Below are 24,021 nucleotides of genomic sequence, written 5' to 3'. Positions count from 1 at the left end.
CGGCGCGGCCGATGGTGTGCGAACGAGCATGGATGAGGAGGCAGGCTCTGGCGGCGACCACCTGCAAGACCGGGGGAGGTATCCGACCTGGCGATTGGATTTCGCAGACGGGCCTGCCTGTCTGCATGTCGGGCTTGGCTGCCTGCCCGCCTGCCCGCCTGCCTGTTTGCATCCACCCATGTCTTGGCCGGCCCTGGGCGTCGCGCAGGCCGCCTTCGGCCCCCCACGCGCCTGCACCAAGGTGGCTGACGCCAATGGGAAGCCGCGGCTGTGTGTCGCCATCCTCCGCGGACCAATCGCGGCCGAGCGCAGCGGCTCGGGGCAGGCGCGCGCGGCGATTGGCCAGCCGAGCGGGTGGATGGGCGCGGCGCGCCGGGGCCTGTGGCTGGCGCGCTTGTTGATTGGCTGGCGGCGCTGGCTGTGTGTGTGTGTGTGCGCGCTTGTTGCTGCGACCTGCCGCCGCTGTTTGTGTGTGCCGCTGCGCGGCCCTTGCTGTCGTGCACTGCCGCGCCGGCCTTGTTGCTGCGTCGCCACGGCGCGGCTGCGCACTGCGCCACATTCACACGTTCTCTCGGCGGCGCTCTCGGCCGCGTCTCGGTGGTGCTCTCTGCGCCTCTCGCCCGCCCTCGCTCTCTCCGCCGATCTCCCCCACACGCGCCTTCTCGCCCGCTCCTCGCCCGCTCCTCGCCCGCCCTCGCTCGCTCCTCGCTTGACGCGAGCCCGCTGGACCGCCACCGGGCATGACTCGGATACACGCCCTTGCGCATGCCCTTGGCCCCGGTGCTCCGTCCTCCACCACCTCCCATCGCGAGGCTTGCCATCGCGTGGATATAAATACCCCGCCTGCCCTGCTCCCTCCGCCATCTCCATCCCACAGCTCCTCGTCCTCGCCCACTCTACTCGCCTTCTTCTCTCGCCATGTCCTACCAGCAGCCCCAGGAAAACGAACGCGGCCTCTTCGGCAACAACCACCACCAGCAGCGCACCTGGGACAACCCTGCTTCCTGGAGCACTGGTGGCAAGATCGTCGCCGGCGCTGCCGCCATCGGCCTGGTCGCCTTTGGTGTCCACGAGTACCGTGAGCACGAGGTGAGCGTCCATGTCGTCGCCGTCGTCTGTGTGCCGATCTTGACAGGCTCCAGCCGGCCGCATCGGCCCCGGATCACCGTGGCCGTCGCCTCTGCAACCATGTTCCGTATCCCCATGTCGTCCCAGTACTCACCCTTCTCCCTCGCCCCTCTTCGATCTCGGTCAACAGCGTCACCGCCAGGAGACCGCCTGGACCGCCAACTCTTGGCAGCAGGACTCCCAGAACCGCCGCCGTGCCCTCGAGGACGCCACCAACTCTGGCCAGGAGCTCCCTCCCGTCCACTGGGCCTACGCTGAGGGCGGCTATGTCCCCAACAACGCCATCCAGACCGGCAACGAGGCCGATGGCACTCCCCTCTTCACCATCCGTGCTTTCTACAAGTGAGTACTTGGTCGTCGCTCTCTGTCCACGCGTCCGTGACCCATCTTCGACTGGCAAACTTGCTAACCCACCAACGTCTCTTGTCCTTCAGCGACGGTGTCCACGTTGGCAAGCTGAGCCCCGCCACTGGTGCCTACATCAGCTGGGGCGGTGAGGCCATCCGTGTCCAGAACTACGAGGTCCTCGTCGGCTACCCCAACGCCGTCCGATGGATCCCTCACCGCAACACCCTCAACGCTCCTCACAACAACCACCCCGTCGATGGTGGCCGTGAGGCCGATGGCTCTCCCCTCTTCATTGCCCGCACCCAGTACCAGGGCGGTGTCCAGCCCGGAAAGGCCGGGTAAGTCGACAGATCATGCCGCGCTCTGCCGTTGCGCACTCTGGGCGCCACCTTGCGTTGTTGCCTCGCATGCCCATCCGCACTTGCCGCTGATACCTGTCTCCTCTTTCGATCCACAGCCCCACCATTGGTGACGGTATCGCCTTTGCCTACGACAGATCCGAGGTCTACAACAACGAGTTCCAGTACCTCGCCCTTGCCAACTAATTGTCTCGTCCTCCGCCGGTGTCTGCCCAAGTGCAGCGCCTCCCAGCAAATATGCCCACAAGCGCCACCGCGCTTGTTTTTGACATGATACTTGAGTAATATACTGTACATATAACAGCCACGCCGCTGCCGCCTCGGTCGCCTGGGCCAGTCAATTGCAGGGGTGACGGGTGCGAGTTTGACGGGTGTCATGCCCAACCCATTCTTGTGACGCTGTGCTCCAGACATCATCCGCCGAGCCTGTCGTTCGGTCTGTCTGTGACACAAATCAAGACGAATGAGCGGAGACGATGGTCTGGACTGCGCTCTGCGACATTCACCGGCTGCACCGATCCGACCTTCGCACCACAAGCCATGCCACATCCAAACCTCAATTCACGGCGGACGCAGGAATTGGATACGTCGCGGATGATCCATGGGATGCGTACGTGAGTGTGTGCGCAATCACGAACCCAAACGATTGCATCGGCCAGGAAATCCAGCACCCTTGCTGTTTGTGTGCTTGGAGCATTCCCCCGCTCGCTCGCCCACACCCCCCCCCACTCAATCACTTGCCATATCTTCTCCAGCGATCCGCTGTCTCTTTCTTGACCCACGCCCTCTCCTATACTGGCCCGGGCACCGTCGCATTTGATGTTTTCGGCCAGGAATGAACGCCGCCAGCCCCGCAAACCAGCGGCATACCGCAGCTTTTCCCCCCGGGTCCTCGAGACACTCCAGAAAGCAATGTATGTCGTTCCGGCCATCGCCATTCGGTCCCGTCGGCGAGGCTCTCCTTTGGAGATCCCATACAACGCCCCTGGCAGCCGCAGCGAGCTTTCGCTTCAGCCAGCGCCTCGCACTCGCACCATCCGACAGGGTCGCTCGCAAGCAATGCACACACCGATTGCATCTTCGCGCTGGGTCCACTGCTCCGCCGTGTGCTTTATCGGCGTGAGACCCTGCGCGCCAGGGTGCTTGGACGCTCATTGAACCTTCCCGCTCTCTTGTGCTGACCATGTCGTTTCGACACCGACACCCATGCCCGTCGCCCACGCCCACTCGCTACCCGCACCCGCCTGCTCTTCAAGGCTCGCAAAGATGCTCAAGATCGCATCGTCCTCCAAGACCTTCCTGAATCTGTCGAGTCTCGAGCTCTTCTCCATCACCAGCACCTGTGACCCGTCGCACATTACTCTCCTCTCTGGCACCGATGCCTGCACTGAGGACGACTTAGTGTTGCAAACCTTTGTGCCCAACGTGTCGCTGGACTCGGGCATCCATCTGCATGTTTTCCAGTACTTTGATCCGCGCGAACTTATCCGGCTCTCGCTAGTGTCCAGATGCTGGTATCGGGCAGCACTCGATCCCATCATCTGGCAGAGCTTTTGTCTCCGCGACGGAATCGACATTGGTCCCGAAAACACACAGATCCTCGAGACTTGCCAGGACAGGGAGAGCTGGTGGAAGGAGATCTACAAGGACGGATATCGCCTCAAGCACAACTGGCGAGAAGGTCACTGGCGGATGCACATCCTTCCGGTGGTGAACGTGCGCGACTCTATCACCTGGTACGTTGGCCAAGCCCCGATAGACTCTGTTGCCAACCGGCATGTCGAGATGCCGTCTGTACGCTTGGCGGCAGATACAAGCGAGGACCGCCCCATGCTCCTATCGCTGTGCTTATGATTCCGAATCGCCGCCTGCATCTCTGGTCTTGCAAGCAGCTTCAAGTTCGACCAGGACAAGCTGATCGTGGGAACGAGACGACACGATCTGCTGCTCTTCCGGCTCGGCTCCCAAAGCGGCCCGCTGGCTTCAGCGCTTTCATGCGTTCGCAGCGACGGCCAAGAAACCCTCGCGCCCGACATTACCTTTTCACCACAAACACACTCGTCGCGGATCGTTGCCCTCGATTTTGATCCGCTCGCGGGGAGCCTGCTGGCCACGGGCGACCTGAATGGCGATCTGACACTCTGGAACACGTTTACGGGCAAGAACCTCGGCGTCTTTGAGCAAGTCCATCCCGGTGGCATCAGCTGCATTGCCGTTGTCGGCGGCGGTTCCAAGCTGATTACCTGCGGGGTTGATGGGGTCCTCAAGAGCTTTGACGTCCTTGCCAACACCCACGAGCCGGCATCCCAGTTGCCCACCAAGCGCAATCCCTTTCGGAGGCCCAAGCCTTCAGAGGATGACCATGACGGTTCAAGTGCCGCAACAAAGCAGCTTGTGGGCTCACCGTTGCTCCAGTCCCAGCCAGTGCCCGAGCTCAAGTCATCGCCCGCATCGCCCCTGCGGGATGTGGAGATCTGTTCGGAGCACTGCGATACCATTTTGCCCCATCCAAACCCGCGCGATGCCCACCCTGGCCCCAAGCCCGGCATTCTGAGACACAGCACGCAGGAGAGGCCGGGCACCAAACGCACCTACCGATCCAAGATTATGCTCTCCAACATGATCAACAAAATCAAGAACCCGTCGCGGCTGGCGACGCCAAAGCTCTCAGGCCCGCTCCTGTCAGTAGTGTTCGAGGGAAAGCGGTTCAGATTCGGAAAAGCCCAGGCCGGCATCTCGAGCCCCGAGCTGGTCTCCATCCACAACACTCTGTCCGTCGGTGCCCACTCGAAAGACATTTTTTGCGTGCAGGCCCTCGGAACTCATTGTGTCATCACGGGCTCTCTTGATCGCTCGATCAAGGTGGGTGCTTGATCGTCCGAGTTGCAGATAGAGCTGGCTTTAGAATCGGCGTGATGGGCTAGGCTGGCTGACTGGACTGGGTCGGCTGGACTGTGTTAACGGGAAGGGAGGGGGAGGACCTGTACCCCATATCGACAACCGCCATCTATCCACCGTCGTATTTTATATGCTGCCTCGATTAGCTCCCTGGGCGTTGCTTTCTGAAAGTCTCACTGACGATTCCCACGGGCCCTCTGACAGATATGGAACATGCGCACGGGGACATGCGAACGGACTCTGTACGGCCATACAGAAGGGGTATCCTGCCTGAGTGTCGTCGACAGCCGTCTATACAGCGGCTCCCTCGACAAGACCATCCGACGTCAGTACACTGCCTTCTCTGGCACCTGATCTCGCTCGAGTCGTTGATCCAGCATCGTCGCATTGTTCTGCAATGGGCTGCGTGTAATTTTGCAGATTCGGGGGGGGGTGCAAGTCCGCGGTAGTGCTGACTCGTTTTTGCTCTCCATCCCGCTCGATGCCCTTGCCGATGTACAGAGTGGGATTTGGTCTCGGGGCGTTGCCTCTTGGTGCAAAAAGCTCACTCGGAATGGGTCAAGGTCGTGTGCGCCTCAAGCACCAGAGTCGCTAGCGGCGGTTGGGATGGTGCCGTCAAAGGTATGTCTGGTTGCATTGACATGGACACAACCATCGACTGCATCCCGGAATCCAATTGCTCCCAATGGCTCCAGATCGCTCCCACCCCCTCGATGCAGGCTGACGCAAACTCGTGTGTCAGTGTGGACGGCCAAGACCTTGCAGCCACTCTTCTCGATTGATCTTCGGCTGGGATGCATCTCGGCCCTGCAAATGGACTCTCGAAAAATCGTGGCTGTTTGCCGTGAAGAAGGGCAGCAAAACTGCGTCGTCTGGCTCGACTTTGGTTCCGCTCTCCAGAGCACCCACCAAGAAAGCTCGACTCTGAAAGCCCCAGGCTCAGTCTCGGGCTCCGGCACTGCCCCTGTTGAGGAAACCCCCCTGATTTCTGGTCAAGAATAGAGCGTGCTCAAAAGACAGTGAGACGCAGTCTCGTTTGGACAAACGCATGCCGTGGTCCGATCATATCCTACTCGGCCAACAACGAGCGAGGGAGCCAGCTCACCTCCCTGGGTGTCCGTCCTGCGTGAACAGGGATATGCATGGGGTGTGGGCATCAGTAAGTAGTGAGCAGACGCTGTCGCTGTGGCGCTGCCGTGCTCCCTGTGCAGTTTGCCCAGAACAGAACTGGCGGCACCCGTCTGCCCAAACAAGCCTTCGCCTGATCTCGACTTTCCGGAAATCTCGGGAGATCCCGCCGTGACAGGAAACCTCACACCTCCCCCCGGCGACTCCTCCTTCGCAGAGGGACTGGTCCCGACCCATCCAACCAGCATATCGAAGAGTCACGCCAGCGGCGAATCCTGCGGTGTCCCAACCCCCCGGAGGCGCGGTCCCTGTAGAAGGCCAGCTCGCCATCTTTCTGCCCCCTGACCTCGGAATCCTTACCGACAAGGCCCTCAAACAGGTCTGCAAGGAACAAGCCTCGTCGTCACTGGGTCCAAGAAAGACCGGGAGAACCGCCTCAACGAATGAAAATCGAGCCGGGAAAAAAGCCTGGCTCAAGAGGACACCCTCCCCGCCGAGGCCGATTCGCCCCCCAACCGAAGCTTTCGACTTCGAAGACCTGACCGAGGACTCCGATCAGGAAAAAGCCATCACCTGTCCGTCCGCTCGCCTGAGGCCTCTTGTCCAACTTTTGGAGAGGGAGAGGATCCGAGTTGTGCCAGGCTCAAAGTGTACTGTCCACTTCGGTCCCCAGCCGCTTCAGGCCTTCTCTCTATGAGAGTTGGAGTGGTCGAGGCGGGCGGACGGGCAACGGTCTGTTCCTGGCCGGGATGCTCGGCCATGTCTTCGAAGTCAGCGGCTTCGGCTTCGACTGGAGGCTGGTCGGCCTCTGCGGGGTGTTCTCTTGGGCCAGGTTGACCCCTCGGCTCAGCTTCCATTGGTTGAGGCGGTTCTCTCGGTCTTTCTTGGACCCGTTAACTGCGAGACCTCGTTCCTTGCAGGCCTGTTTGAGGGCCTTGTCGATGAGGGTCTCGAGGTCAGGGGGCAGAAAGATGGCGAGCTGGCCTTCTATAGGGACCGCGCCTCCGGGGGGTTGGGACACCGCAGGATTCGCCGCTGGCATGACTCTTCGATAAGCTGGTTGGATGGGTTTGCAGCAAACGGAACATCTTCCCATACGGATAACTTGTCTGAACCAGACGACTTTGATCGGCACCCCCATATAATCCGCTCGTCGATGTCCTCTGGCGATATTGCTCTTTTCCCTGCGTCTTCCTCCTTCATCCCAGGTATGTCTTCTTGCTCTGACCTACAGTGACTGCATCTGCAGCGGCTCGCTGGTCCCGTCGTACCCACTCACGCCATGCATATCCCTCACACAGGACACCACAGGCCAAGGCCCCGCCTCGGATCCATGGCGGTGAAGATCCATCAGGCAGCAACATCTCGACACTGTCCCATGAGGCCCGAAGCAACAAACCGTCTGTCCCTGGGGAGTCGAGTGTGGCCTGCCTTGATTGTTGTGGTGGACTCTGTCGATGCGATATCGACCGCAGAGATTGGAATCATGGACGGAGCGACTCCATGCATCCCTCACACAGGGAAATTATGACCCGCTTGTGATATGACCCGACTACGCCGCCTGTCCGGATGAGACGGTGCGTCCCATTGTTTATTCAACACGTTTTGCTCTCAAGATTCCCGAAACGTCGAGCCTGGTCCATGTGTCGGGCACACTCCAGCCAGCGGCCTGGCTCGAGCCGGCTTGAGCCCTCCCCTTCACTTTTTTTGATCGTGTCTGGCCTCCATTTGGGTCTGGGTGCTGATCGTGTCCAGTTGCTGATCGTCACATCGCCGATCGTTCGTGCCAGACAATCCACCGTCCCGGCCTCAGCCTCTTCTCTTCCTGTCATTCTCGTCCCTCCTGAATACCTGCAAATGGCCTCGGCAACGGTGGTGCTTCCGGGCGACAAGATTGACTATCAGAGCAATCCAGACGAGGAGAAGGCGTCGAGCATCCGGATCGGGCCCGGCTTGGTCCAGGACCGCGATGATGTCATCGCCATCAAGGCCGGAGTCCTCAAGAGCTCCAGCAACGGAAAGTGGTGGATCGAGAGCTCCCAGAAGAGGGTAAGCGCAATTGCAAGCCGCCATGGTGAGATCCATCCAGGCCGGATCCTGTCGCGATGAGGGCTTGAACGGCGGCAGATGGATCCAACAGGACATCTGGATGCAGCGAGGGGGAGGGGCCTGTCTATCGGATCTCTGTGCCTGCTGCCGATGGACTTGTTGTGCCCACTCTAACCTTGAATCGACCGCATCCATCCCACTCAGTATATCCCGTCGGCGGGCGAAAACGTCCTTGGCATCATCACGGCCCGAAACGTCGAGGGCTACCGAGTTGATATCGGTGCCGCCCATCCCGCCCAGCTGTCGGCGTTTGCCTTTGAGGGTGCAACCAAGAAAAACCGCCCGACTCTGGAGGTGAGAGAAGATCTCGATTGTGATAGCGGCACCGCATCGTGGATGGCCTGGCGGTATCTGGGAGCGGGATTCACTTCGACCCCAGGGCCACCGGCATTCAGTCATCAGAGTGCTTGGGATATACCAAGTACTGCCCCCCTCCCGGGAAGGAGGCACATTTGAAACACCAGATCATCCAGAGCGGTGCCTGACGCTCTTCACGCCATGTCTCTCCTTGCGACACTGCGTTTGCCAACCAGGTCGGCGCTTTGGTCTATGCCCGGATCAGCGTCGCCAACAAAGATATGGAGCCCGAGCTCGAGTGCATCAGCCCCAACAGCGGCAAGGCCGACGGATACGGCGAAGTCAAGGACGGGTTTTCGTTCAACTGCTCGCTTGCCTTGGCACGCAAGTAAGTCCATGCATTCTGCCTCTCGGTCGCATCGCGGCATGCTGGATCTGTGAGCTGTTTGGTACATTGTAGCGACTGCCGCTCAAGCTCTAAACCTGCGATCCCCGCCCTTCTCGCTCGCTACAGCCTGCTAAAGGCCGAGAACGCCGTACTGTCTGCCCTCGGCGAGCGGATACCGTTTGAGATCGCCGTTGGCATGAACGGCCGCGTCTGGGTCAATGCCGGATCATCCAGACACATTGTCCTTGTTGTCAATGCCATCAAGAACTCGGAACATGTCTCGCCCGAGAAGGCCAAGGATCTCGTCCGCGCGCTGACGAAGCAGCTGGAAGACTCGATGGACATCTCGCAATAGATCGGAAGCAGCGGCTCCTGCCTCCTTTTCCGCTGCACACACACATATTCAGACCACCATCCCACACGATGTTTTGGCAGTCCTGTCGACTGTCCCGGGCTTTCTTCTGTCGATAAGCTGCTTCGCGGGTCACGGTCGCCAACACGGACCGCCACTCTTGTAAGTGTCGTCGTCGTCGGATCGTCTTTCCTCTCTCGCCTGGTCTGTCTCTTCATTCGCGCTCGCCGTGCATCCTGGCGGCCTCGCCATTCGCTGCCCCTCCCCTCCCCTTCCTGGTTGCCTGTGACGAACTCGGCAGGGTAGACTCGGCGGAGAACAGTCAATATGCCAGCCCCGATCCAGGCCCTGTCTTTTGTGAATACAATTTACATGTAGCCCGCCGTGGCCAGATTCATCTGCATGATCACCAACGTCACGACCTTCAGGATGGATTTGATCTGGTTGGTGTCGGTGGCGTGGGTGTAGTAGTAATAGATGATGCGCTCGGGCGTTTGGTTCACTGCATCGAACTTGGCCCGGAAGAAGGTTTTTACTGCCTCAATCTCGTTGCGCCCTTGGTTCGCCGGGAGAGCGCCATCGTCAGTCGGCAGCGTGCACAAGAAACAATCACAGCCGCCAAAGCATCATCTGCAGGGCGAGTTCAGCTCTTTCGCCAGATTGTGGGGGTATGAGACGTTCGGATACCTGTGAACTCTGGGAAGTACTTGTTCAGCGGCTTTGTCGGATCTTTGAGCTTTGGCGCCAGAAGGTCAATTTTGTTGAAGAAGATGAGCATCGGGGTCTTGATCATCAACGGGTTGTTGCAGATGTTCTGAAAGACATTTATCGACTCGACCACTGCGATGGTGCATCAGACAGACTCAGTATCCGCGACACAACGGTCGGCTCTGCATCGTTGTCCGCGAGTCAATCCACTCGGGACAATAGGCGTTGAGCCGGTGCATTTGGCCAATAACAAACGCAGCACCGGCTCTCCCGTCCCCAGAAGGGTTATCGGCTGAAGCTTACTCCGGTTGGTGGCCTTGTCCTCTGATATTGTCTGATCGTAGGATCCTATGGCCGACACAAACAGTACCGCCTTGACGTCGTCAAAGTAGTGCATCCACTTTCGCCTCTCGCTGCGCTGCCCGCCCACGTCGTATATTCGGTATTGCATTCCGTTGATCGTAAATCGGTTCTCGGAGATGGTCGAGGTCATGATCCTTACAAACAGCGCATCTTGATGTGTGGGTTGGAAGTCTGGGCTGCAGATTCTGCTGCAGTTTTGCATGAAGCTGGTAAAGCAGCAACCCCCCGCCCGAGCCCAAACCCAAGTCAGAGATGCAGATGCGGGATGGGTCACTTGTGGATGCCCTCCGTCGCCAAGATCCACTGCATTGCGCGCAACGCTCTGTAAGCTTCGCCGCAGAGGGACATCTTACTATTCGCAACAGTCTGGCAGCTGGAATTCGTGTGAGAGTTTGAATGTGCTTTGAATGGCGCTGTCTTTCCACAGAGCCTCGATGGCATCGCTGACTGCTTTTGACATGGTTTCCTGCCCGGCCGTGGTCGAAAACAAGTACGGCAGATCGAGGACCATTTTGCACAAATCCTGCGTCGTTGCCGTTGCCGTTGTCGTTGCCACAGTAGCCAGTATGTCAAGAGCCGCGTGGTGAGACTCGATTTGCCTCCTCTCTCCGATTCAAGACAGTCACCACCGACCGGCCAGCCTCTGCTGGCGGCATTGCTCACAACCGTCCAGTGAGCCCAAGCAAAGCCTTGATTGCATCAGCACCGAGCGTTACCTCTGCTCCAGGGTTCTCGAATGCAAAGCCCCGTGTCTGCGACTCGGTGATGAGGACCTTCATGCACCCAACAAGATTCCCAAGCGCGGCCGACCGGAAGACGTTCAGGTCGGTGTCGGTGAATCCCGTGCCGTACAGGAGTTTGAATTGCTTGAGGACGGTGGACTTGCCGGATTCTCCAGAGCCTGGCACACACACGGAAACGAGTTGGATGGTCAGGCTCGGTTGCCGTGCTCGGCTTTCGCCCATCCATGATGGCATTGGTCGAACACATTAACGACGCGACGGTTGGGTTCCGGGAGCATATCGCTGCGCGAACAATCATAGCAGCGTGGCCACCTAGCAGGAGCAGCTTGATGGTCTTGAGAGACTCCTCTTGCCGGTGGTCCTCCTTGAGCTTCTGGTCGATCAGCTTGCTCCGCTTGCGTTCTTCGGCGGCGATTTCATCTGTCCCACACATCTCGAAGACTCATAATCTATCGGCCGGTGTCCACGGAGACGATAATGACGGAGGGAAAGCGCCGATCTTGGAGTACCAGTGTGTTGACCAGCGGCTGGGCAAGGCTGGGCAAGGCTGGCCTCTGCTTGTGCTTGCCCCTCTATGCCCAACCACCTTGCAGCGCTTGCTCCACGGCGAGGTCAGTTTCTCACTCTTTCGAGTGTGATTGTGAGGAGAGCTGACCGGGCCGATGATGTCACTCGTCACGATGATTGTAGCGGCTTGGGTTACTCATTTTGCCACTGCGACTGTTTCAGCGCCGTTGCGGCAACGCAGTCGGCATAGGCCGGGGGCAGCTTGATCCGACCAAGGATCGGCCGGGCCTGCGGCCATCGCCAGCGACGGATGCTCTTCGCCGGTGAGTTGCAGCGCACCCAAAGCGAAGAGGGACACCCAGTTTGGAGACGGGACTATCGCACTTCATGGGTCCTGAATACACTCGCCTATCGCTGCACTGCAATGCTGCAGTCCCAGCTCGATGAGTATCTCCACGAGGCACTCCCGGAGACATCTCCGGCGTCGATCTCCTTGGACCACTGGTTGACCATGTATATTCGCATCCTTGCGTGCGGTCACTCTCATGCCACACGGACACACAACTGAGTGTCGATCCAGCACATTCCCCCGAGACGCAGCATCTGCCGCTCGATCGCGCAAGTCTGCAGGCCTGTTTACTGACGAGAGACGACGTGGACGGCCGCCTGGGAGGTGGGAAAGACGACCATCGAGGCAATCTGCACATGCGGCGGTCGGCCGGCGGCAAAGACAACAGTCTGGAGGTGCAGAATGAACAAGCAGGGGCTTCGAGTCAGAACGGGACTGTCGAGCCAGCGGGATGCGCATGCGATGCAGACTTACCTCGGCAATGTCCTGCCCTGTGAGGGGCTCGAGACCCTCATAGACTCTGTCGGCTTTCTGCAGCGTTACAGAGACAAGGGTCAGTTCTCATATTCTGGAGAGCGACGAACGGCACGGTTCGGACTGCAGCCACACAAACTTACGCTCTTGTCGCCTCCGAAGCGCACAACCGAGAACTGGATGTTTGGATATTTGGATTGGGACAATCAGATGGCAGTAAGGCGTTAGAGGCAACGCCATTCATCGAGCCCGCATTACCATCGTTGCTGAAATTGATCCTGTGGCAGCAGCGGTGCAGATACTTGCCTCTGTCTCGACCAGCCCAGGCTCGATGCTGGTGACATTGAGAGGAGTGCCGACGAGCTCCATTCGCAAGGATCGGGTGATGGCCTGGACGGCATGCTTGGATGCACAGTAGATGCCACCATTGGCATACGCCTCGGTACCAGCGATAGAGGAGATGTTGATGATATGGCCGCGCTTACGGTGTTTCATGCCAGGCAGAACCGCCTGGGTTACGTTCAGCAGGCCTTTGACGTTGGTGTCGATCATGGTGTCGATTGCTTCGGGCTTGACGTTCTCGATCGTATCCATGCCGATGACAAGTCCTGGATGGAAGCAGAGTCAGCACTGCTCAAGACAACACTGCCGTTCGCCGCGGGGCACACAATAGCCAAATGACCCGGCGGGAGGTTGCCACAGAGATTTCCAAGGGACCCTGCAGCAAGCGCTATCGTATGTAGCATAGGGATGGCCAAAGCGGATCAAGCCAGAGTCGTCGAGGAATGCAGAAGCAATCTCCCCGAGGCTGCTGGGACAGAGCAGCCAAACAGCGACACAGAGTTGCATCGGGGATGGCCTCTGGGAGACCACGATCAGCCCTACCGGCATTGTTGACGAGGACATCAATGTCCTTGAAATCGACAGGCAGGTCCTCGATCGCCTTGAAGACCCGGTCTCGCGATCGAACGTCCATTTCAACGGGCAGAACCCGGATCGCCGGGAACTCCTGGCTGAGCTTGTTCTTGAGGTCCTGGAGACGCTCGACTCGACGGGCAGTCACGATCAAGTGCGATCCGGCACGGGCAAACTCGCGGGCAGTGGCCTCGCCGATGCCCGAGGAAGCGCCGGTGACGAGGACGATCTTGTTGGCAAGGCGGCTCATGCTGGTGGGAGAGACAGCAACCACGAACAACAGATGCGAGACGCCGAGCGATGAGAAACGACAGTCGGATGCCAGGCGATGGCAGCAATCGGTTCGGGGCGCCGGGGCGACTCACCTGGCTTGGATGTCGAGAAGGAGATGCAGTCGATCGGCAGACCGGGTGCAGGCAAGCGGCAAAATGGGCAACAGCGGCGGGAACTTGCAGCGGCCAGACCAGTCTTCCGAAGGCGGTCGGAACGACACGCGTGCACCACAAGCCGTTCTGATGCCACCTCCGGATTCCGAATACACAGCCATCAATCGCCCGCCATGGCCACAGGCCCAATGCCCAGAACACTCGGCGAGCGACATGCTCGACCCAATTACCTTAGCGAATGCATGCTCTACACTCCTGCATCGCGATACCAGTGTCATAGAAGATCGATCATATGTATTCAAGACTGAGCTCTCCCAGCAGATAGCAAGCAGAGGCTGATACGAAAGACACTCAGGGACACACCGCCCCGTCTCGCCTCGAGCATGTTGAATCGTGGAATCTGGTGGTGACTTCCGGGACATTGGTGTGGAATAGATGCAGTCCAAGCCGACTACTTCATTATCGGTGGCTTGTCCCCTCCGGAGATCTGCGGCCATGCCAACTCAGTTGGTCATGATGCGCGAGTCGTCGCTGGGGCAAAAGATGGCGCCGGGGTTGTACGGATTGGCCTGGGTGGTCTTGTTGCTAAAGGGACGGAAGAGATTGTTCCTGTGATGCAGCGCCCCATGGTCAGTCCCAATATCAGCATAGTTCGTAGTTCCTCTCGCCACTCATGAGCGAACAAGTGGTTGTAAACAGCAACTGACCACATGCTGACGGCCATGAGTTCGTGTGCGCGGACCGAGGGATGGAAGCAATCGACATCGCTCAACATCTGAATTGGCCAGGCACCGATGGTGATCTGGGTAAACGAGGGATCGAGCACCACTGCAAAGCTTGGATCAGGGGTCTGGGCTTGGTAGTCCTTCCAGATGGCATACAGCCTCCCGTTGTACTCCTGGATGAGGTCATCCATCCTCTGTCGTGTCAAGGTACCAAGTTCCCCAGGCAGGAAGGCACAAGTACTGACGTTGCCCAGACATGGGTTCAATTAGCTGTGAAGTGGATGCTGGTTTTGCGATAGGATGCATTGCCATCAAGTGTGAGCATGTTCATGCTCGACGACGCGGCGCTCTGCACTTGACGTACCATTCAAACGTGAGCCCCTCGCTTCGGATGGTGCTGCAGTACGAGTCGTTGTGAGTCAAGTCCCAGACCTGAAAACCGAAGTTTTTTTTTAGCCTAGCAGCAGTTTGGCATGTCCAGCCTACGACCCCCTCCCGATCGATCGTCAGGGCCACTCACCTGCGAAATGTTGAACTGCTGGACGATGTTGACAACGGTACGAGGAATGTTGGCTTGGATTTGGCTCAAGATGTCGCGGATGGCGCTTTCAAACACATCTGGCGACAGCCAAAGAGATCCCGAGATGGGATCACACCCCGAGCAGGCATCGTTATTGCCGATAAAGATGTTCAGGAGCTAACAAAGTGTGAGAGTTGTAGGGCCGAAAGTTAGCCATGAGCACTCTGCTGGGGCTTTGAGGATATAAATCTGTCATCCATGGCACCAGCTCACCTTGAAATCATTTTTCATGTCGACTTGGCTGTTTTGCTGCATTTCGTTGATGAGGTAGTTTAGCTCGTGCTGCAGGTTAAGCGCCATGGCCCCTGTCTGGGCCGCATTGAGCCGATCCTGCACAGGGTGGTACTGGAGAGGGGGACAGAGCAGCCCGTAGCTATGAGAGGTTGCGTTAGCGCTGGGTCGAGAGCGAAGTGTCGCTAGAGACTCGCTTCGTCTGAGCAGGACTCGTTCATGAATCGCATCAGCCATACCAGAGCTCGGTGACGTGAGTGCCGTAGCTGCTTCCGGTGAGCGACGGCTTGTAGTTGTGCACAAAGTTGGCGACGGTGATGGCTCCTGGATCTCCGCCCATGAAGAAGGACACCTAGCGTATGTGATGACAGGTCAGTGTATGGATTCGCGGCGGCGTCGACATGGAACCTTCACACCATGCAGACGGCGGTTCGCTGGCAGCGCAAAATGGGCAACAGCAGGATTGATGCATAGCGGCGTATTCGATGTGGAAGCATGGCTGGCAGACGTACTCCTCTGTTTTCGTTCAGGTTTTCGATGAACAAAGGCTGGCCTGGAGTACGACCGTCGGCGCCGAAAGCAGCAGTGATACTGGCGAACAACAGCACCGAAGCTGGGGTGAGTTGGCTCATCGCTCGGGTCAAAGCAATTGCCACGAGCAGCGAGTCCTCACCTGTCACCAAGGGCCGCAACGACTCGGATGTCGTCGGCCCTGAGATCGTGCACACTCGTGGGAGCGGCACGGGGTGCAAGCGGCTGGCAGTTGGAGATGTTTTGGTTGCTGTACAAGGAGCTGCTCCAACTGGAACTGGTGCTGCTGGAAGTACTTGCATTGGCGCTGCGGCGGGCAGGTGCCAGCGGGACGGCACACGACGGGCCGGCCAACAAGAGTCCGAGGAGACATATGCTTGCAAGGGCTGCTTTCATGCTGCTGGCGAATAGGACGGGACCGAGATTGCGTATCAAGGACCAGGGTCGCAGGATAAGTCGCCGTGGCAAGGCGGTGGGGGGGGGATGCCGGTTGAGGTGCATGCGGAATCCATCCTAGATATGGGATTCCGCTGGGCTGCCGGCGGGATTCGCCGATCGAGGAGAATCGTCACGGGAGGGAGCACCGGAGCCTTCATCACATGTATCATTCACATGTCTACTTTCCGCTTTTCACGGCAGTCGTCCGGTTGACGGCCTCGATGAGAGAGCCGCTTGATTTCACATGGCCGTGCCGCCATGCAGTGCTTGCGAACGACCAACTAGCGGGTGCGGATGGGGTGTGACCAGAAGCCACTGCGAGCGCCTCAGCGGCACCTGATCGCCGCGAGGAGTCTCGATACCAACCAGGCGGGTCGTCTGCTGCTGGGATGGCTCGGCGGGTGCGCCGTGCATGCCGGAGGCACCCAGCGGACCAATATCTGGTGGAAAGACGGGGTGGAATCAAGCTCCACCGCTGCATCGGGCGGCGATGCTGCCGAAGAGATGTGCTGTTCATGCATCTGTCGCCAGATCACGAGTCGCGAGTGAGGAGCTCGCTGTGGATATGCACCATGCGGCGCGCGGCCCCCTGCAACGAAAGGATGGGCAAGCCGCGCCAATTGGGCGGGCCGGTGGTCTGCGAGGACAGCCTTTGTCTCGCCCTCGCTGATGTCCGGCTCGGCCATGTTCAGAACATTCGTCCTGGCCCATGTTCAGAACGGCTGTGAGTCGCATGTGATGCGATCGGCTGCGCACGGGCTGCGCACTGCCTCTGGCTCCTGGTCTCAAATCCCGTCCTGGTCGACAGAGGTCTCGCCTCATCTCGCCTGCCTTGCCTGCCTGCCTGCTTGCCTGCCTTGCCTGTCGCATCATGATCGGCCGGCATGTGTTCCTGAATCTGGCCGGTGCACTTGGGCGGTGCCATCGGCGATCAGCCCGTCCGCTCGCTGCCGTCTCTCCATTCCGACTGCTGCCTGTGCGCACCAACAGCACACTTTCCCTCCCCGAGAAAGTGTCGCTGAGCTGCTTTGAGGTTGGTCGAGCACCCGAAGGTAGGCCCGGCAGCTCTCCGCACGCCGAATCAGACTCAGACCCAGACTCAGGCGCAGATGCAGACACGGACACAGACACAGACACAAATGCCAACGCAGGGTCAAGCAGTGTGTTGGCGCTTTCGTGCTCGTCTCGGGACCCTTGCATGTGCTCATGTCCATTCCGTCCCGACAGTGGACACCAGCACGCCCCAGTCCGAGATCCGTTTGTCTACCGTCCGGGCAGGACCGTACGTTGCAGCGCTGCCATCGCAAAGCCCGAGAAGGAGTCCCGTGCTCGCTGCATATGCAATGGCGCTGTGTCAGGCAGTGTGCTCATTATGCACATTATGCCTCCACGTCTCAGACCAGAGCACAGGCTCCAGTGGACAGCAGCCCCTCGGACGGCGCTTGTGATCCTGAAGCCAGATGATCCCAAGGTCAACGAGTCCTTCAGGGAGCTAACGAGGTGTGCAGTTCAGGACGCTTGCTGATGCTCGAAATGTTGCCGCTGCTGTCGCCGGCTCGGCCAAGGACTCATGGTGGCGCCCGACTCTTCTCAGCTGGATAAAGGACGAGTTCCCGGATCTCAATATCGTCGTTGAGCCCGTGATATGGGAGAAGTATCGAAAGGAGTATCCGTTCCTCATCACTGCCCCGTCTGGTAGGCTTCATGGGATTCACCCATTTGCATCGCGCGGCGCTTCGAGCGATGCAGGACAGCACAGGAGCCGCAGATGTGCTCGGTGTTGCTCGTTTATTCACTTCTCCGAGGCCGGCCATAACATGTCGCCTCTTCGCTGTTTGTCCCGGCGCGTACTCCTCAATCTTCCCTGGCCTCAAACGATCGCTGTCCCCCAGGATGCGAGTTCCAAGAGTTCTCCAGGGTCGTTGACTTTGTGGTGACCCTCGGCGGAGACGGGACAATTCTGCATGTGTCGTCGCTCTTCAAGAAGGCAGTGCCGCCGATCCTATCGTTTTCCCTGGGCAGTCTTGGGTTCCTTGTGCCATTCGGTAGGGGCACTGGTGATCAGCAGCCGCATCGGCCCGCTCTCCCACTCGGTAGATCACCAATATCGGCCTGTGTCTTTGCTGAAAAGGTTGGGTACTCTCTCCCATCACCATCGTTGGACGCAGGCTTCAACCATCACAAGCCCGCCATCCGGATCGTCATGAACGGCTTGGTTCCTCTCACGCTGAGAATGAGGCTTGCCTGCTCCTTCTGGCGTGCTGGGAATGCAGAGCCTGATGCATTTGAGGACGGCATCGATCGTAAGTTTGGGCTGCTAAGAGATGCGGAGCAGGCTTGGGCGTGAGCGGGTGGTGGGCTCGGCTCTTGCTGAACATTTGTCCCCCTTGCTCCCACATATCTGTGATGTATAGAGTTACAAGCCATGAACGACATCACCCTCCACCGTGGTCGCTCGCCTCATTTGACGTCGATCGAGTGCTATGTCGGCGCCGATCGGCTGACGGATGCATTGGTGAGTGATATTGCTGTTGGCGCTGCCATCCGTCTGGCTTGATAGTTCGTCCTGGCTGTGTGCAGCAGACAATACAACAGCCGGTTTAACTTGCTGCCACGCCATTGTTCACAGGGGGACGGGTAAGTTCCATCCGCACCTGGGCAGTCCGCAAGGGAGTTCGGGATAGTCACCAAGTCTCCACGTTGGCTCGGCGATCCCAAGCATACGGCCTCGCTCTCAAACCTGGATCGTTCTCAGAGCACAAGTCCGCTCGGTGGATCAGTGTGCGAATGCTGATGCGGCCTTTACTTCATTCCCAGACTGATTGTGGCCACCCCAACAGGCTCCACAGCATATTCACTGTCGTCGGGTGAGTGTCTCTGCACAATAGTTCAACAGCCCGTCATCCCATCGTCTCGATGGATATCGCCAACGGACTTGTATTCAGGCTTTAACAAGTGCGCTTTCTTGTGCCATCAACCGCCACCATCGATGGATCAACTGACGCGATCAAGGCGGCTCCATCGTGCACCCGGCCGTGCAGAGTATCTTGCTGACCCCGATTTGTCCAAGATCGCTTTCGTTCCGGCCGGTGCTCTTGCCGCCTAATGAGGTTGTCAGACTCAAGGTGAGATCTTGGGGCGTCGCAATAGGGGCGGATGTTCAACTGGCCTCATTCCGAGCTGCAGATGTGGAGGCTGTTGCATTGAGGACCAAGACATCTGTGGGTCCGCCCTCTGGCCACTCGACTGGAGTTCCAAACCCAAAACCAAGGCTCGGCTGTGCGGCCCACTACTTCCGGTGACCTCTGTTTGTGACGACAATAAGCGACGCCATCTCACACCGATGGCCCTTCGGTTGGCGTTTCTTCCGACCCAGCTCTCGCCCAACAGTCGCGGAACGGCCGATGTCTCGGTCGATGGCCTGCACCTCAACTTTGACAAGGGCGATATCCTCGAGGTGCGTGTTGACAGATCATCTTTCGCAATTTTGCAATAGAGAGCGGCCAGTCAGCCATGCAATGCAGCCAGCCATGCGATGCAGCCAGCCATGCGATGCAGCCAGCCATGCGATGCAGTCTACGGGCACTGTCCATTGGACAGTGGTTCCCGTATTGAACAGGCCTAGCGCATGAGTTCTCCTCTATCCGGCTGCTGACTCTGCCCCTCGGTTCTCAACTGCTTCAATCGCCTTGGTCAGGTCAAGATGTCGGCCTATCCGATTCCCTCGATCGGCCGGCGTGACGGCGGTGGCTACTGGGTACGGGACATCAATCAATCGCTCCACTGGAATCAGACCTTCCAAAACACAAGCGTTCTGCACCAGTCGACCGCCTGGAACACCGAGTGGAGCATGTAGCCGACGGTGCCGTCTTGCACTGCCAATTATGCACAGCCGATGCCTCCGTCCGCCATACTCCAAGCCTTGCAGTTTGGCCGCAAGGGATCCGCCGGGCTTCCCCTCGTCCCCCTCAAGCGCCACTCTAGTTTGCGTGCATCCGTTACGACCCAGTATTTTCACTGATGTATTGGCGTACAACAACGGAGAGGCGGACATTGATAAAGCATAACAAATGGCGGGACGCTTCGTTATGAAAAAATGCCAAATTCCCAACAGATCGGGCTGCCGCGCGGACATATTAGTGAAGGCGCGGATGTCGGTCAAGTACAGAAAGAAACAGCAGATATCGAAATATACACAGGCATTGAGGCGTCGCAGCGAGAAGATACAAAAGAGTGGATGGCAGACAGGCAGAGCAGTGTCGGACACAGGTTTGCCGCCAGGGGGGAGGGAGGGGGTGGGAACGGAGGCATCGCCCACACCAAATCAGACGCAGCAGTCACAGTGTATCATGAGCTTTTGTCTCTTGGCGTACTCTTGCGGGCTGGAGTAGAAGGCGTCGTCTTCCGAGCGGGCGTCATGGGACTCTTGCACGATCCTCGTCAGTCCTTGGGCCCAGTTCTGGCGCTGCTTGAGTGTACGTCCTTGCGCGGCCCGACGACCGATCTTGCCTGCATCGCGCTGGCTACGGATGTGGTTGTATTGCTTTTGCATATCCGAGATCTTGGACTTGATGTCTTGCAGCAGGAGCCTGCGCTTCTCGGCACAGAGAAGGCTGCCGGTGGCCTCGTCGATGAGACACGAGTCTCGATAGAGCTCCAAGGGACTGAGCCCATTGGATGTGTTGCTGCAGAACCGCGATTCGGATTTCGGCAGATCCGAAGACGACTCTCCTCCCAGCCGGGAGAGGCCTTGGCTGTTCCGGTCCACGGACGCTGCTCGGGTGCCGAGACCACCGGAGAGGCTGCTGATGGTCGAGGTGAAGCTGATCTTTTTCGGAGACGTGTTTGTGGGTTTGGCTCGCTTGCGCATGTACGATGGCGTCGTGTCGCCGACGTCGTCTCGGCCGTCGGTGCTTGGCACCGTGCTCCCGATGGAGCTGTAATCCGACGTCGCCGACGGAACGGAGGGGCTTGCGGAGAGACGGGCATGTTGGTGCAGAGCACTCTGTCGCTGCGGTCGCGCGCTGGTGGGTGTCGTCGTTTGCAAAGGAGATCCCAGAGACGACTGCGAGTTTGTTCGGGTCCGCTTGGAACAGGTGGCCGTGACGGGGGTGGGATAATCGCTGGAGCTTGTGGCGGCCGGCGAGGTCGAGATGACGAGTGGCGGTGGAACGTTGGTCGACCGGGTCAGACGCTTGGCAGGCTTGGAGCCCGCAGCAGAAGCTTCGGACTTGTGGGCAGCGGAGGAGCCATTGCTGGTCATGCTCTCGACCGAGACATGCTCCTTCTCGGCGGGAGCATGCGATTCCAGCGACAGGGCTCCAGGGCAGCGCCGAGGTCGCCGCAGCTCGCCGGTGGCAGCCGACATTGGGCCGGACTGGGTGCCAGAGCCTCCGACAAGGGTTTCGGCAGATAGCTCGGCCGAAACCGCAGAGGCTGCTCGAGCCCTCGATTCTGGTTCGCTCTTGGAGACTCCGTCGCTCTTCCTGGCAAGCACACGGCCAGATTCGGTGGACGGCTGGGGCGCCGACCGTCTGCTCGTCGCGGACAGAGCCAGACTGTGCCCGAGATCGTCGTCGTCCGAGTCGTCGCTCATGGCGATGCCCATCTTTCGCAGTTCCTCGTCGTCGCCGATCGAGTAGATGGCCTTGTCGAGCGCCCAGGTCGAGCGCGTGCGCTTGGCTGTTCCGCCCGAGGAGGCTCCTGCACCTCTCTTGAGCGAAGCCGACTTGGGCTGCGAGGCAGCTGGGGCTGCGGTACTGCCATTGGCATTAGCGGTGTGCGTCGCAGCGACCCCCACCGGGGTGGAGGTGCTGGTATTGATGCTGGTGTTGTTTTTGGCGACACCAGGCACGGGAACGGATGCCTCGAAAGTAGCTTTGGACGAGGCAACAGCAACGCCCGCCTTGGCAGCCGGATAGACGGTGCGCCGGCCGAGTGACAGCGGGTGGTTGGGGGCAGCAGCCGCGGCGGCCTTGGCTGAGGAGCTGGAGAAGCCCTCGGGCAGGATGCCGGTGTTGATGTACTCGAGTGCTCGGTCGATGCCGAGGCTGCCCGCCTCATGCGGCGACGGGCTGGACGAGCTCTTGGGATTGAAGGGAACCATATCGCGGGGTGTGGCAATGATGCTGAGATCGAACAAAGGGTATGGGTTGCAGAAGGGCAAGCAGTCGACGGGTCCGATGGAGGAGCGGACAAGCGAGACGGAAGAGAAGCAGTGGACGAGAGGCCGTGGAGGAAGGCGGATGGAAAAGGGAGGGGTGAGCAGAAGCAAGCAAGGAGGCAGCGTGGCCCAACAGGAGGCGCCTTGTCCCATGCGGCACATGGGGCCCGATAGGCCGGCGCGCCCGTGGTCTGGTGCTCGCTGCCGAGCATTCGGGAGGAATGCTGTGTCTGCGACGACAGCGACCGAGCCGCGCAGACGCGGGGCCGTCCGTCGGCCGATCCAGCACGGCAGGAATCCCGGAAGAGGCAGACAGCGGCGACCTACAATTTCAAATCCTCGAACAGCTGGAGCAGATACTCGCCGGGCTTGGGGGATGGCAGGTGGCCGTCGGCAAACCGGGGCGAGACAATCTGGGAAGCACAGCCCGCCCAATAAGCACGGTCAGCATCGCCTGGATACAATGTGAGCAAGAGACGGCGTGGCACCAAAGATATGGGGGACCGAATCGAAGCACCTCTGGCGGACGGAACGAGGACTCACCATTGCAGCAGATCGCGGCGACGCAGGGGAGGTCTTGCTGGCAACCAAGACAATGTCCTACGACAATGCGGAGTCGGGGGCGAGTCTGGTCAGCCATGGCAGTGGACTAGTGGACTAGTGGGCTAATAGGCTGCAGACACGGCCAGGCTCTGGGAAGAGGAGTGGGGGCAGAGGAATGGTGCAATGCAGGCCAGACCAGACCAGACCAGGCCAGACCAGACCAGGCCAGACCAGGCCGGGCCAGGCAGAGAAGAGAATGGTGCAATCCGAGAGCAGAAGCGGACAACAGCAACCACCGCAAGCGACGACGGTCGACGCACTCGAGGCCAACCACCACCGAAAGGCAAGGCACTCGCCGTATACCGGCAAACATACCCCTTCCTTGAACTCGAGTCCGGCAGCGCCGGGTGGCGCGACAGACATATAGACCGGATGCTTGCCAACCAGCGGATAGATGGAATACGTCGAGTCGGCGCGCGAGCCTGGGGCAGCAGCAAGCGCAGGCGAGTAGTGTGGGGCGGGATAGGGCGACATGTAGCCCTTGGAGTCTATCCAAGGCACAGAGCCCTCGGGCAGATACGAAAGGCCAGAGGGCGACACCGACGGATGGATCGTCATCACAGGCTGATAGGGGATGTGGTAGTAGCCCGGCAGATAGGGCGTCTCGATGAGGGCAGAGTGTGGGCGATAGTGCGAATGGCTGGCGATCTTGAGGTTGGCAGAGGACGGGCTCTGGATCTTTTCGGTACGCGGGGACGAGATTGACTTGGAGCGTTCTACGGTGTCCTTGGCCGGCAAGAACCGCCCGACGGCGCTGGCAATCTCGGTATCCAGTGCCGGGCCTGGGGGCGCTGGCATGTTCGCAACGACGGACGCGTATTGTGCCGGCGAGCCGACAGGAGCAGATTGGGTTTGGGGCGACAGGACAGCGGCCGAGGCCGGCTGGGTCTTGGGCCAAAGATCATATGTCCTTGGCTGGGTGACGGGAGCGTACTGAGCCATTCAAGCGGGAACAAGTGACGGACTCGAGCGTGCGGGTGGGAGTGGGCCTGGGATGTGAGGGATATGCGAGGTGTGTGGTGTGCTGCGAGCGAGGTGTGCGATGCAAAAGATGCAATACTGGGTTACGGCCAAAAGGTGGTGCGGGTCAGGGGTGTTGCTGGATGGTTGTGTGGGATCCAAGAATGATTGAGGCAAAGCCGACACGGAGATATGTGGAGGCAGGAGGCACCTTCAGGTTCTTCTGGCGAGAACACCAGAGACAATCCTGGTCTGCGGCGGATGCAACCAGGGCAGCGAGAGGTTTAGACGGACGACGAGAAGCACGAGCAAGCGGGTATTGGCACTGGCATTGAGCG

At 59.3% G+C, this 24,021-nt stretch overlaps 9 protein-coding genes across 9 annotated transcripts; 4 read left to right on the top strand and 5 right to left on the bottom strand.

Moving 5' to 3' along the window:
• The first annotated feature begins 778 nt into the window (after positions 1 to 778).
• Positions 779 to 2,142, top strand: BJ171DRAFT_510310 (uncharacterized protein). Its single transcript, XM_053111479.1, has 4 exons — positions 779 to 1,089; positions 1,259 to 1,470; positions 1,563 to 1,814; positions 1,934 to 2,142. The coding sequence occupies exons 1-4, from the start codon at positions 919 to 921 to the stop codon at positions 2,019 to 2,021; spliced, it is 723 nt and encodes a 240-aa protein (XP_052965384.1). The 5' UTR covers positions 779 to 918; the 3' UTR covers positions 2,022 to 2,142.
• A 94-nt stretch (positions 2,143 to 2,236) lies between these two features.
• On the bottom strand, positions 2,237 to 2,537 carry BJ171DRAFT_510309 (uncharacterized protein). Its single transcript, XM_053111478.1, has 2 exons — positions 2,450 to 2,537; positions 2,237 to 2,390 (listed from the first exon to the last, which is right to left on the bottom strand). Exons 1-2 carry the CDS (start codon positions 2,530 to 2,532, stop codon positions 2,249 to 2,251), a joined length of 225 nt encoding a protein of 74 aa, XP_052965383.1. The 5' UTR covers positions 2,533 to 2,537; the 3' UTR covers positions 2,237 to 2,248.
• Positions 2,538 to 3,087: 550 nt separating this feature from the next.
• BJ171DRAFT_600167 (WD40-repeat-containing domain protein) lies at positions 3,088 to 5,758 on the top strand. The gene is made up of 5 exons (XM_053114985.1): positions 3,088 to 3,571; positions 3,728 to 4,697; positions 4,938 to 5,058; positions 5,235 to 5,354; positions 5,476 to 5,758. The coding sequence occupies exons 1-5, from the start codon at positions 3,102 to 3,104 to the stop codon at positions 5,733 to 5,735; spliced, it is 1,941 nt and encodes a 646-aa protein (XP_052965382.1). The 5' UTR covers positions 3,088 to 3,101; the 3' UTR covers positions 5,736 to 5,758.
• A 1,845-nt stretch (positions 5,759 to 7,603) lies between these two features.
• BJ171DRAFT_443542 (uncharacterized protein) lies at positions 7,604 to 9,369 on the top strand. The gene is made up of 4 exons (XM_053108118.1): positions 7,604 to 7,910; positions 8,115 to 8,264; positions 8,504 to 8,655; positions 8,782 to 9,369. Exons 1-4 carry the CDS (start codon positions 7,719 to 7,721, stop codon positions 9,008 to 9,010), a joined length of 723 nt encoding a protein of 240 aa, XP_052965381.1. The 5' UTR covers positions 7,604 to 7,718; the 3' UTR covers positions 9,011 to 9,369.
• BJ171DRAFT_510304 (guanine nucleotide-binding protein G(o) subunit alpha) lies at positions 9,370 to 11,697 on the bottom strand. Its single transcript, XM_053111477.1, has 6 exons — positions 11,134 to 11,697; positions 10,795 to 10,979; positions 10,432 to 10,601; positions 10,019 to 10,284; positions 9,695 to 9,847; positions 9,370 to 9,563 (listed from the first exon to the last, which is right to left on the bottom strand). Exons 1-6 carry the CDS (start codon positions 11,252 to 11,254, stop codon positions 9,376 to 9,378), a joined length of 1,083 nt encoding a protein of 360 aa, XP_052965380.1. The 5' UTR covers positions 11,255 to 11,697; the 3' UTR covers positions 9,370 to 9,375.
• A 119-nt stretch (positions 11,698 to 11,816) lies between these two features.
• Positions 11,817 to 13,427, bottom strand: BJ171DRAFT_510302 (uncharacterized protein). The gene is made up of 5 exons (XM_053111476.1): positions 13,037 to 13,427; positions 12,458 to 12,759; positions 12,295 to 12,327; positions 12,152 to 12,208; positions 11,817 to 12,066 (listed from the first exon to the last, which is right to left on the bottom strand). The coding sequence occupies exons 1-5, from the start codon at positions 13,314 to 13,316 to the stop codon at positions 11,965 to 11,967; spliced, it is 774 nt and encodes a 257-aa protein (XP_052965379.1). The 5' UTR covers positions 13,317 to 13,427; the 3' UTR covers positions 11,817 to 11,964.
• Positions 13,428 to 13,808: 381 nt separating this feature from the next.
• On the bottom strand, positions 13,809 to 15,915 carry BJ171DRAFT_569014 (GDSL-like Lipase/Acylhydrolase-domain-containing protein; the record flags this gene model as incomplete). Its single annotated transcript, XM_053113549.1, has 8 exons — positions 13,809 to 14,061; positions 14,160 to 14,417; positions 14,542 to 14,609; positions 14,698 to 14,874; positions 14,971 to 15,130; positions 15,228 to 15,340; positions 15,501 to 15,579; positions 15,662 to 15,915. 8 exons carry the CDS (start codon positions 15,913 to 15,915, stop codon positions 13,956 to 13,958), a joined length of 1,215 nt encoding a protein of 404 aa, XP_052965378.1. The 3' UTR covers positions 13,809 to 13,955.
• Positions 15,916 to 17,279: 1,364 nt separating this feature from the next.
• Positions 17,280 to 20,047, top strand: BJ171DRAFT_149568 (ATP-NAD kinase-like domain-containing protein). Its single transcript, XM_053105769.1, has 10 exons — positions 17,280 to 17,457; positions 17,552 to 17,652; positions 17,850 to 18,002; positions 18,126 to 18,260; positions 18,372 to 18,472; positions 18,587 to 18,594; positions 18,775 to 18,824; positions 18,970 to 19,082; positions 19,334 to 19,414; positions 19,655 to 20,047. The coding sequence occupies exons 1-10, from the start codon at positions 17,330 to 17,332 to the stop codon at positions 19,811 to 19,813; spliced, it is 1,029 nt and encodes a 342-aa protein (XP_052965377.1). The 5' UTR covers positions 17,280 to 17,329; the 3' UTR covers positions 19,814 to 20,047.
• A 139-nt stretch (positions 20,048 to 20,186) lies between these two features.
• BJ171DRAFT_624307 (uncharacterized protein) lies at positions 20,187 to 23,911 on the bottom strand. Its single transcript, XM_053115477.1, has 4 exons — positions 23,039 to 23,911; positions 22,664 to 22,720; positions 22,448 to 22,533; positions 20,187 to 22,085 (listed from the first exon to the last, which is right to left on the bottom strand). Exons 1-4 carry the CDS (start codon positions 23,663 to 23,665, stop codon positions 20,282 to 20,284), a joined length of 2,574 nt encoding a protein of 857 aa, XP_052965376.1. The 5' UTR covers positions 23,666 to 23,911; the 3' UTR covers positions 20,187 to 20,281.
• Positions 23,912 to 24,021: the final 110 nt, after the last annotated feature.

This window comes from Polychytrium aggregatum (genome assembly GCF_025602895.1).
Source record: "Polychytrium aggregatum strain JEL109 chromosome Unknown BJ171scaffold_25, whole genome shotgun sequence".
NCBI classification, from domain to species: Eukaryota; Fungi; Chytridiomycota; class Chytridiomycetes; order Polychytriales; genus Polychytrium; species Polychytrium aggregatum.
This window is presented reverse-complemented; position numbering and strand designations above follow the sequence as displayed.

Bases quoted from the DNA above. Each gene is read 5' to 3' on its own strand.
- BJ171DRAFT_624307 (XM_053115477.1), bottom strand. From the start codon at position 23,665: ATGGCTCAGTACGCTCCCGTCACCCAGCCAAGGACATATGATCTTTGG. The intron at 22,721-23,038 runs GTATGTTTGCCG...GCATTGTCGTAG, and splicing joins GACTCGAGTTCAAGGAAGGG to GACATTGTCTTGGTTGCCAG. The intron at 22,086-22,447 runs GTAGGTCGCCGC...GTTCGATCTCAG, and splicing joins CTGTTCGAGGATTTGAAATT to CATCATTGCCACACCCCGCG.
- BJ171DRAFT_600167 (XM_053114985.1), top strand. From the start codon at position 3,102: ATGCTCAAGATCGCATCGTCCTCCAAGACCTTCCTGAATCTGTCGAGT. The intron at 3,572-3,727 runs GTACGTTGGCCA...TCTTGCAAGCAG, and splicing joins GTGCGCGACTCTATCACCTG to CTTCAAGTTCGACCAGGACA. The intron at 5,059-5,234 runs GTCAGTACACTG...GCCGATGTACAG, and splicing joins CCTCGACAAGACCATCCGAC to AGTGGGATTTGGTCTCGGGG.
- BJ171DRAFT_149568 (XM_053105769.1), top strand. From the start codon at position 17,330: ATGCACATTATGCCTCCACGTCTCAGACCAGAGCACAGGCTCCAGTGG. The intron at 19,083-19,333 runs GTGAGATCTTGG...CTTCCGACCCAG, and splicing joins ATGAGGTTGTCAGACTCAAG to CTCTCGCCCAACAGTCGCGG. The intron at 19,415-19,654 runs GTGCGTGTTGAC...CGCCTTGGTCAG, and splicing joins ACAAGGGCGATATCCTCGAG to GTCAAGATGTCGGCCTATCC.
- BJ171DRAFT_510310 (XM_053111479.1), top strand. From the start codon at position 919: ATGTCCTACCAGCAGCCCCAGGAAAACGAACGCGGCCTCTTCGGCAAC. The intron at 1,471-1,562 runs GTGAGTACTTGG...CTTGTCCTTCAG, and splicing joins ACCATCCGTGCTTTCTACAA to CGACGGTGTCCACGTTGGCA. The intron at 1,815-1,933 runs GTAAGTCGACAG...TTCGATCCACAG, and splicing joins GTCCAGCCCGGAAAGGCCGG to CCCCACCATTGGTGACGGTA.
- BJ171DRAFT_510309 (XM_053111478.1), bottom strand. From the start codon at position 2,532: ATGCTCCAAGCACACAAACAGCAAGGGTGCTGGATTTCCTGGCCGATG. The intron at 2,391-2,449 runs GTACGCATCCCA...CCGTGAATTGAG, and splicing joins GTGATTGCGCACACACTCAC to GTTTGGATGTGGCATGGCTT.
- BJ171DRAFT_510304 (XM_053111477.1), bottom strand. From the start codon at position 11,254: ATGTGTGGGACAGATGAAATCGCCGCCGAAGAACGCAAGCGGAGCAAG. The intron at 9,848-10,018 runs GTAAGCTTCAGC...GCACCATCGCAG, and splicing joins GGACAAGGCCACCAACCGGA to TGGTCGAGTCGATAAATGTC. The intron at 9,564-9,694 runs GTATCCGAACGT...CGGCGAACCAAG, and splicing joins GTACTTCCCAGAGTTCACAG to GGCGCAACGAGATTGAGGCA.
- BJ171DRAFT_443542 (XM_053108118.1), top strand. From the start codon at position 7,719: ATGGCCTCGGCAACGGTGGTGCTTCCGGGCGACAAGATTGACTATCAG. The intron at 8,265-8,503 runs GTGAGAGAAGAT...TTTGCCAACCAG, and splicing joins AAAACCGCCCGACTCTGGAG to GTCGGCGCTTTGGTCTATGC. The intron at 8,656-8,781 runs GTAAGTCCATGC...CGCTCGCTACAG, and splicing joins TCGCTTGCCTTGGCACGCAA to CCTGCTAAAGGCCGAGAACG.
- BJ171DRAFT_510302 (XM_053111476.1), bottom strand. From the start codon at position 13,316: ATGAGCCGCCTTGCCAACAAGATCGTCCTCGTCACCGGCGCTTCCTCG. The intron at 12,328-12,457 runs GCAAGTATCTGC...CCAAACATCCAG, and splicing joins CTGGGCTGGTCGAGACAGAG to TTCTCGGTTGTGCGCTTCGG. The intron at 12,209-12,294 runs GTAAGTTTGTGT...GTAACGCTGCAG, and splicing joins GCTTCGGAGGCGACAAGAGC to AAAGCCGACAGAGTCTATGA.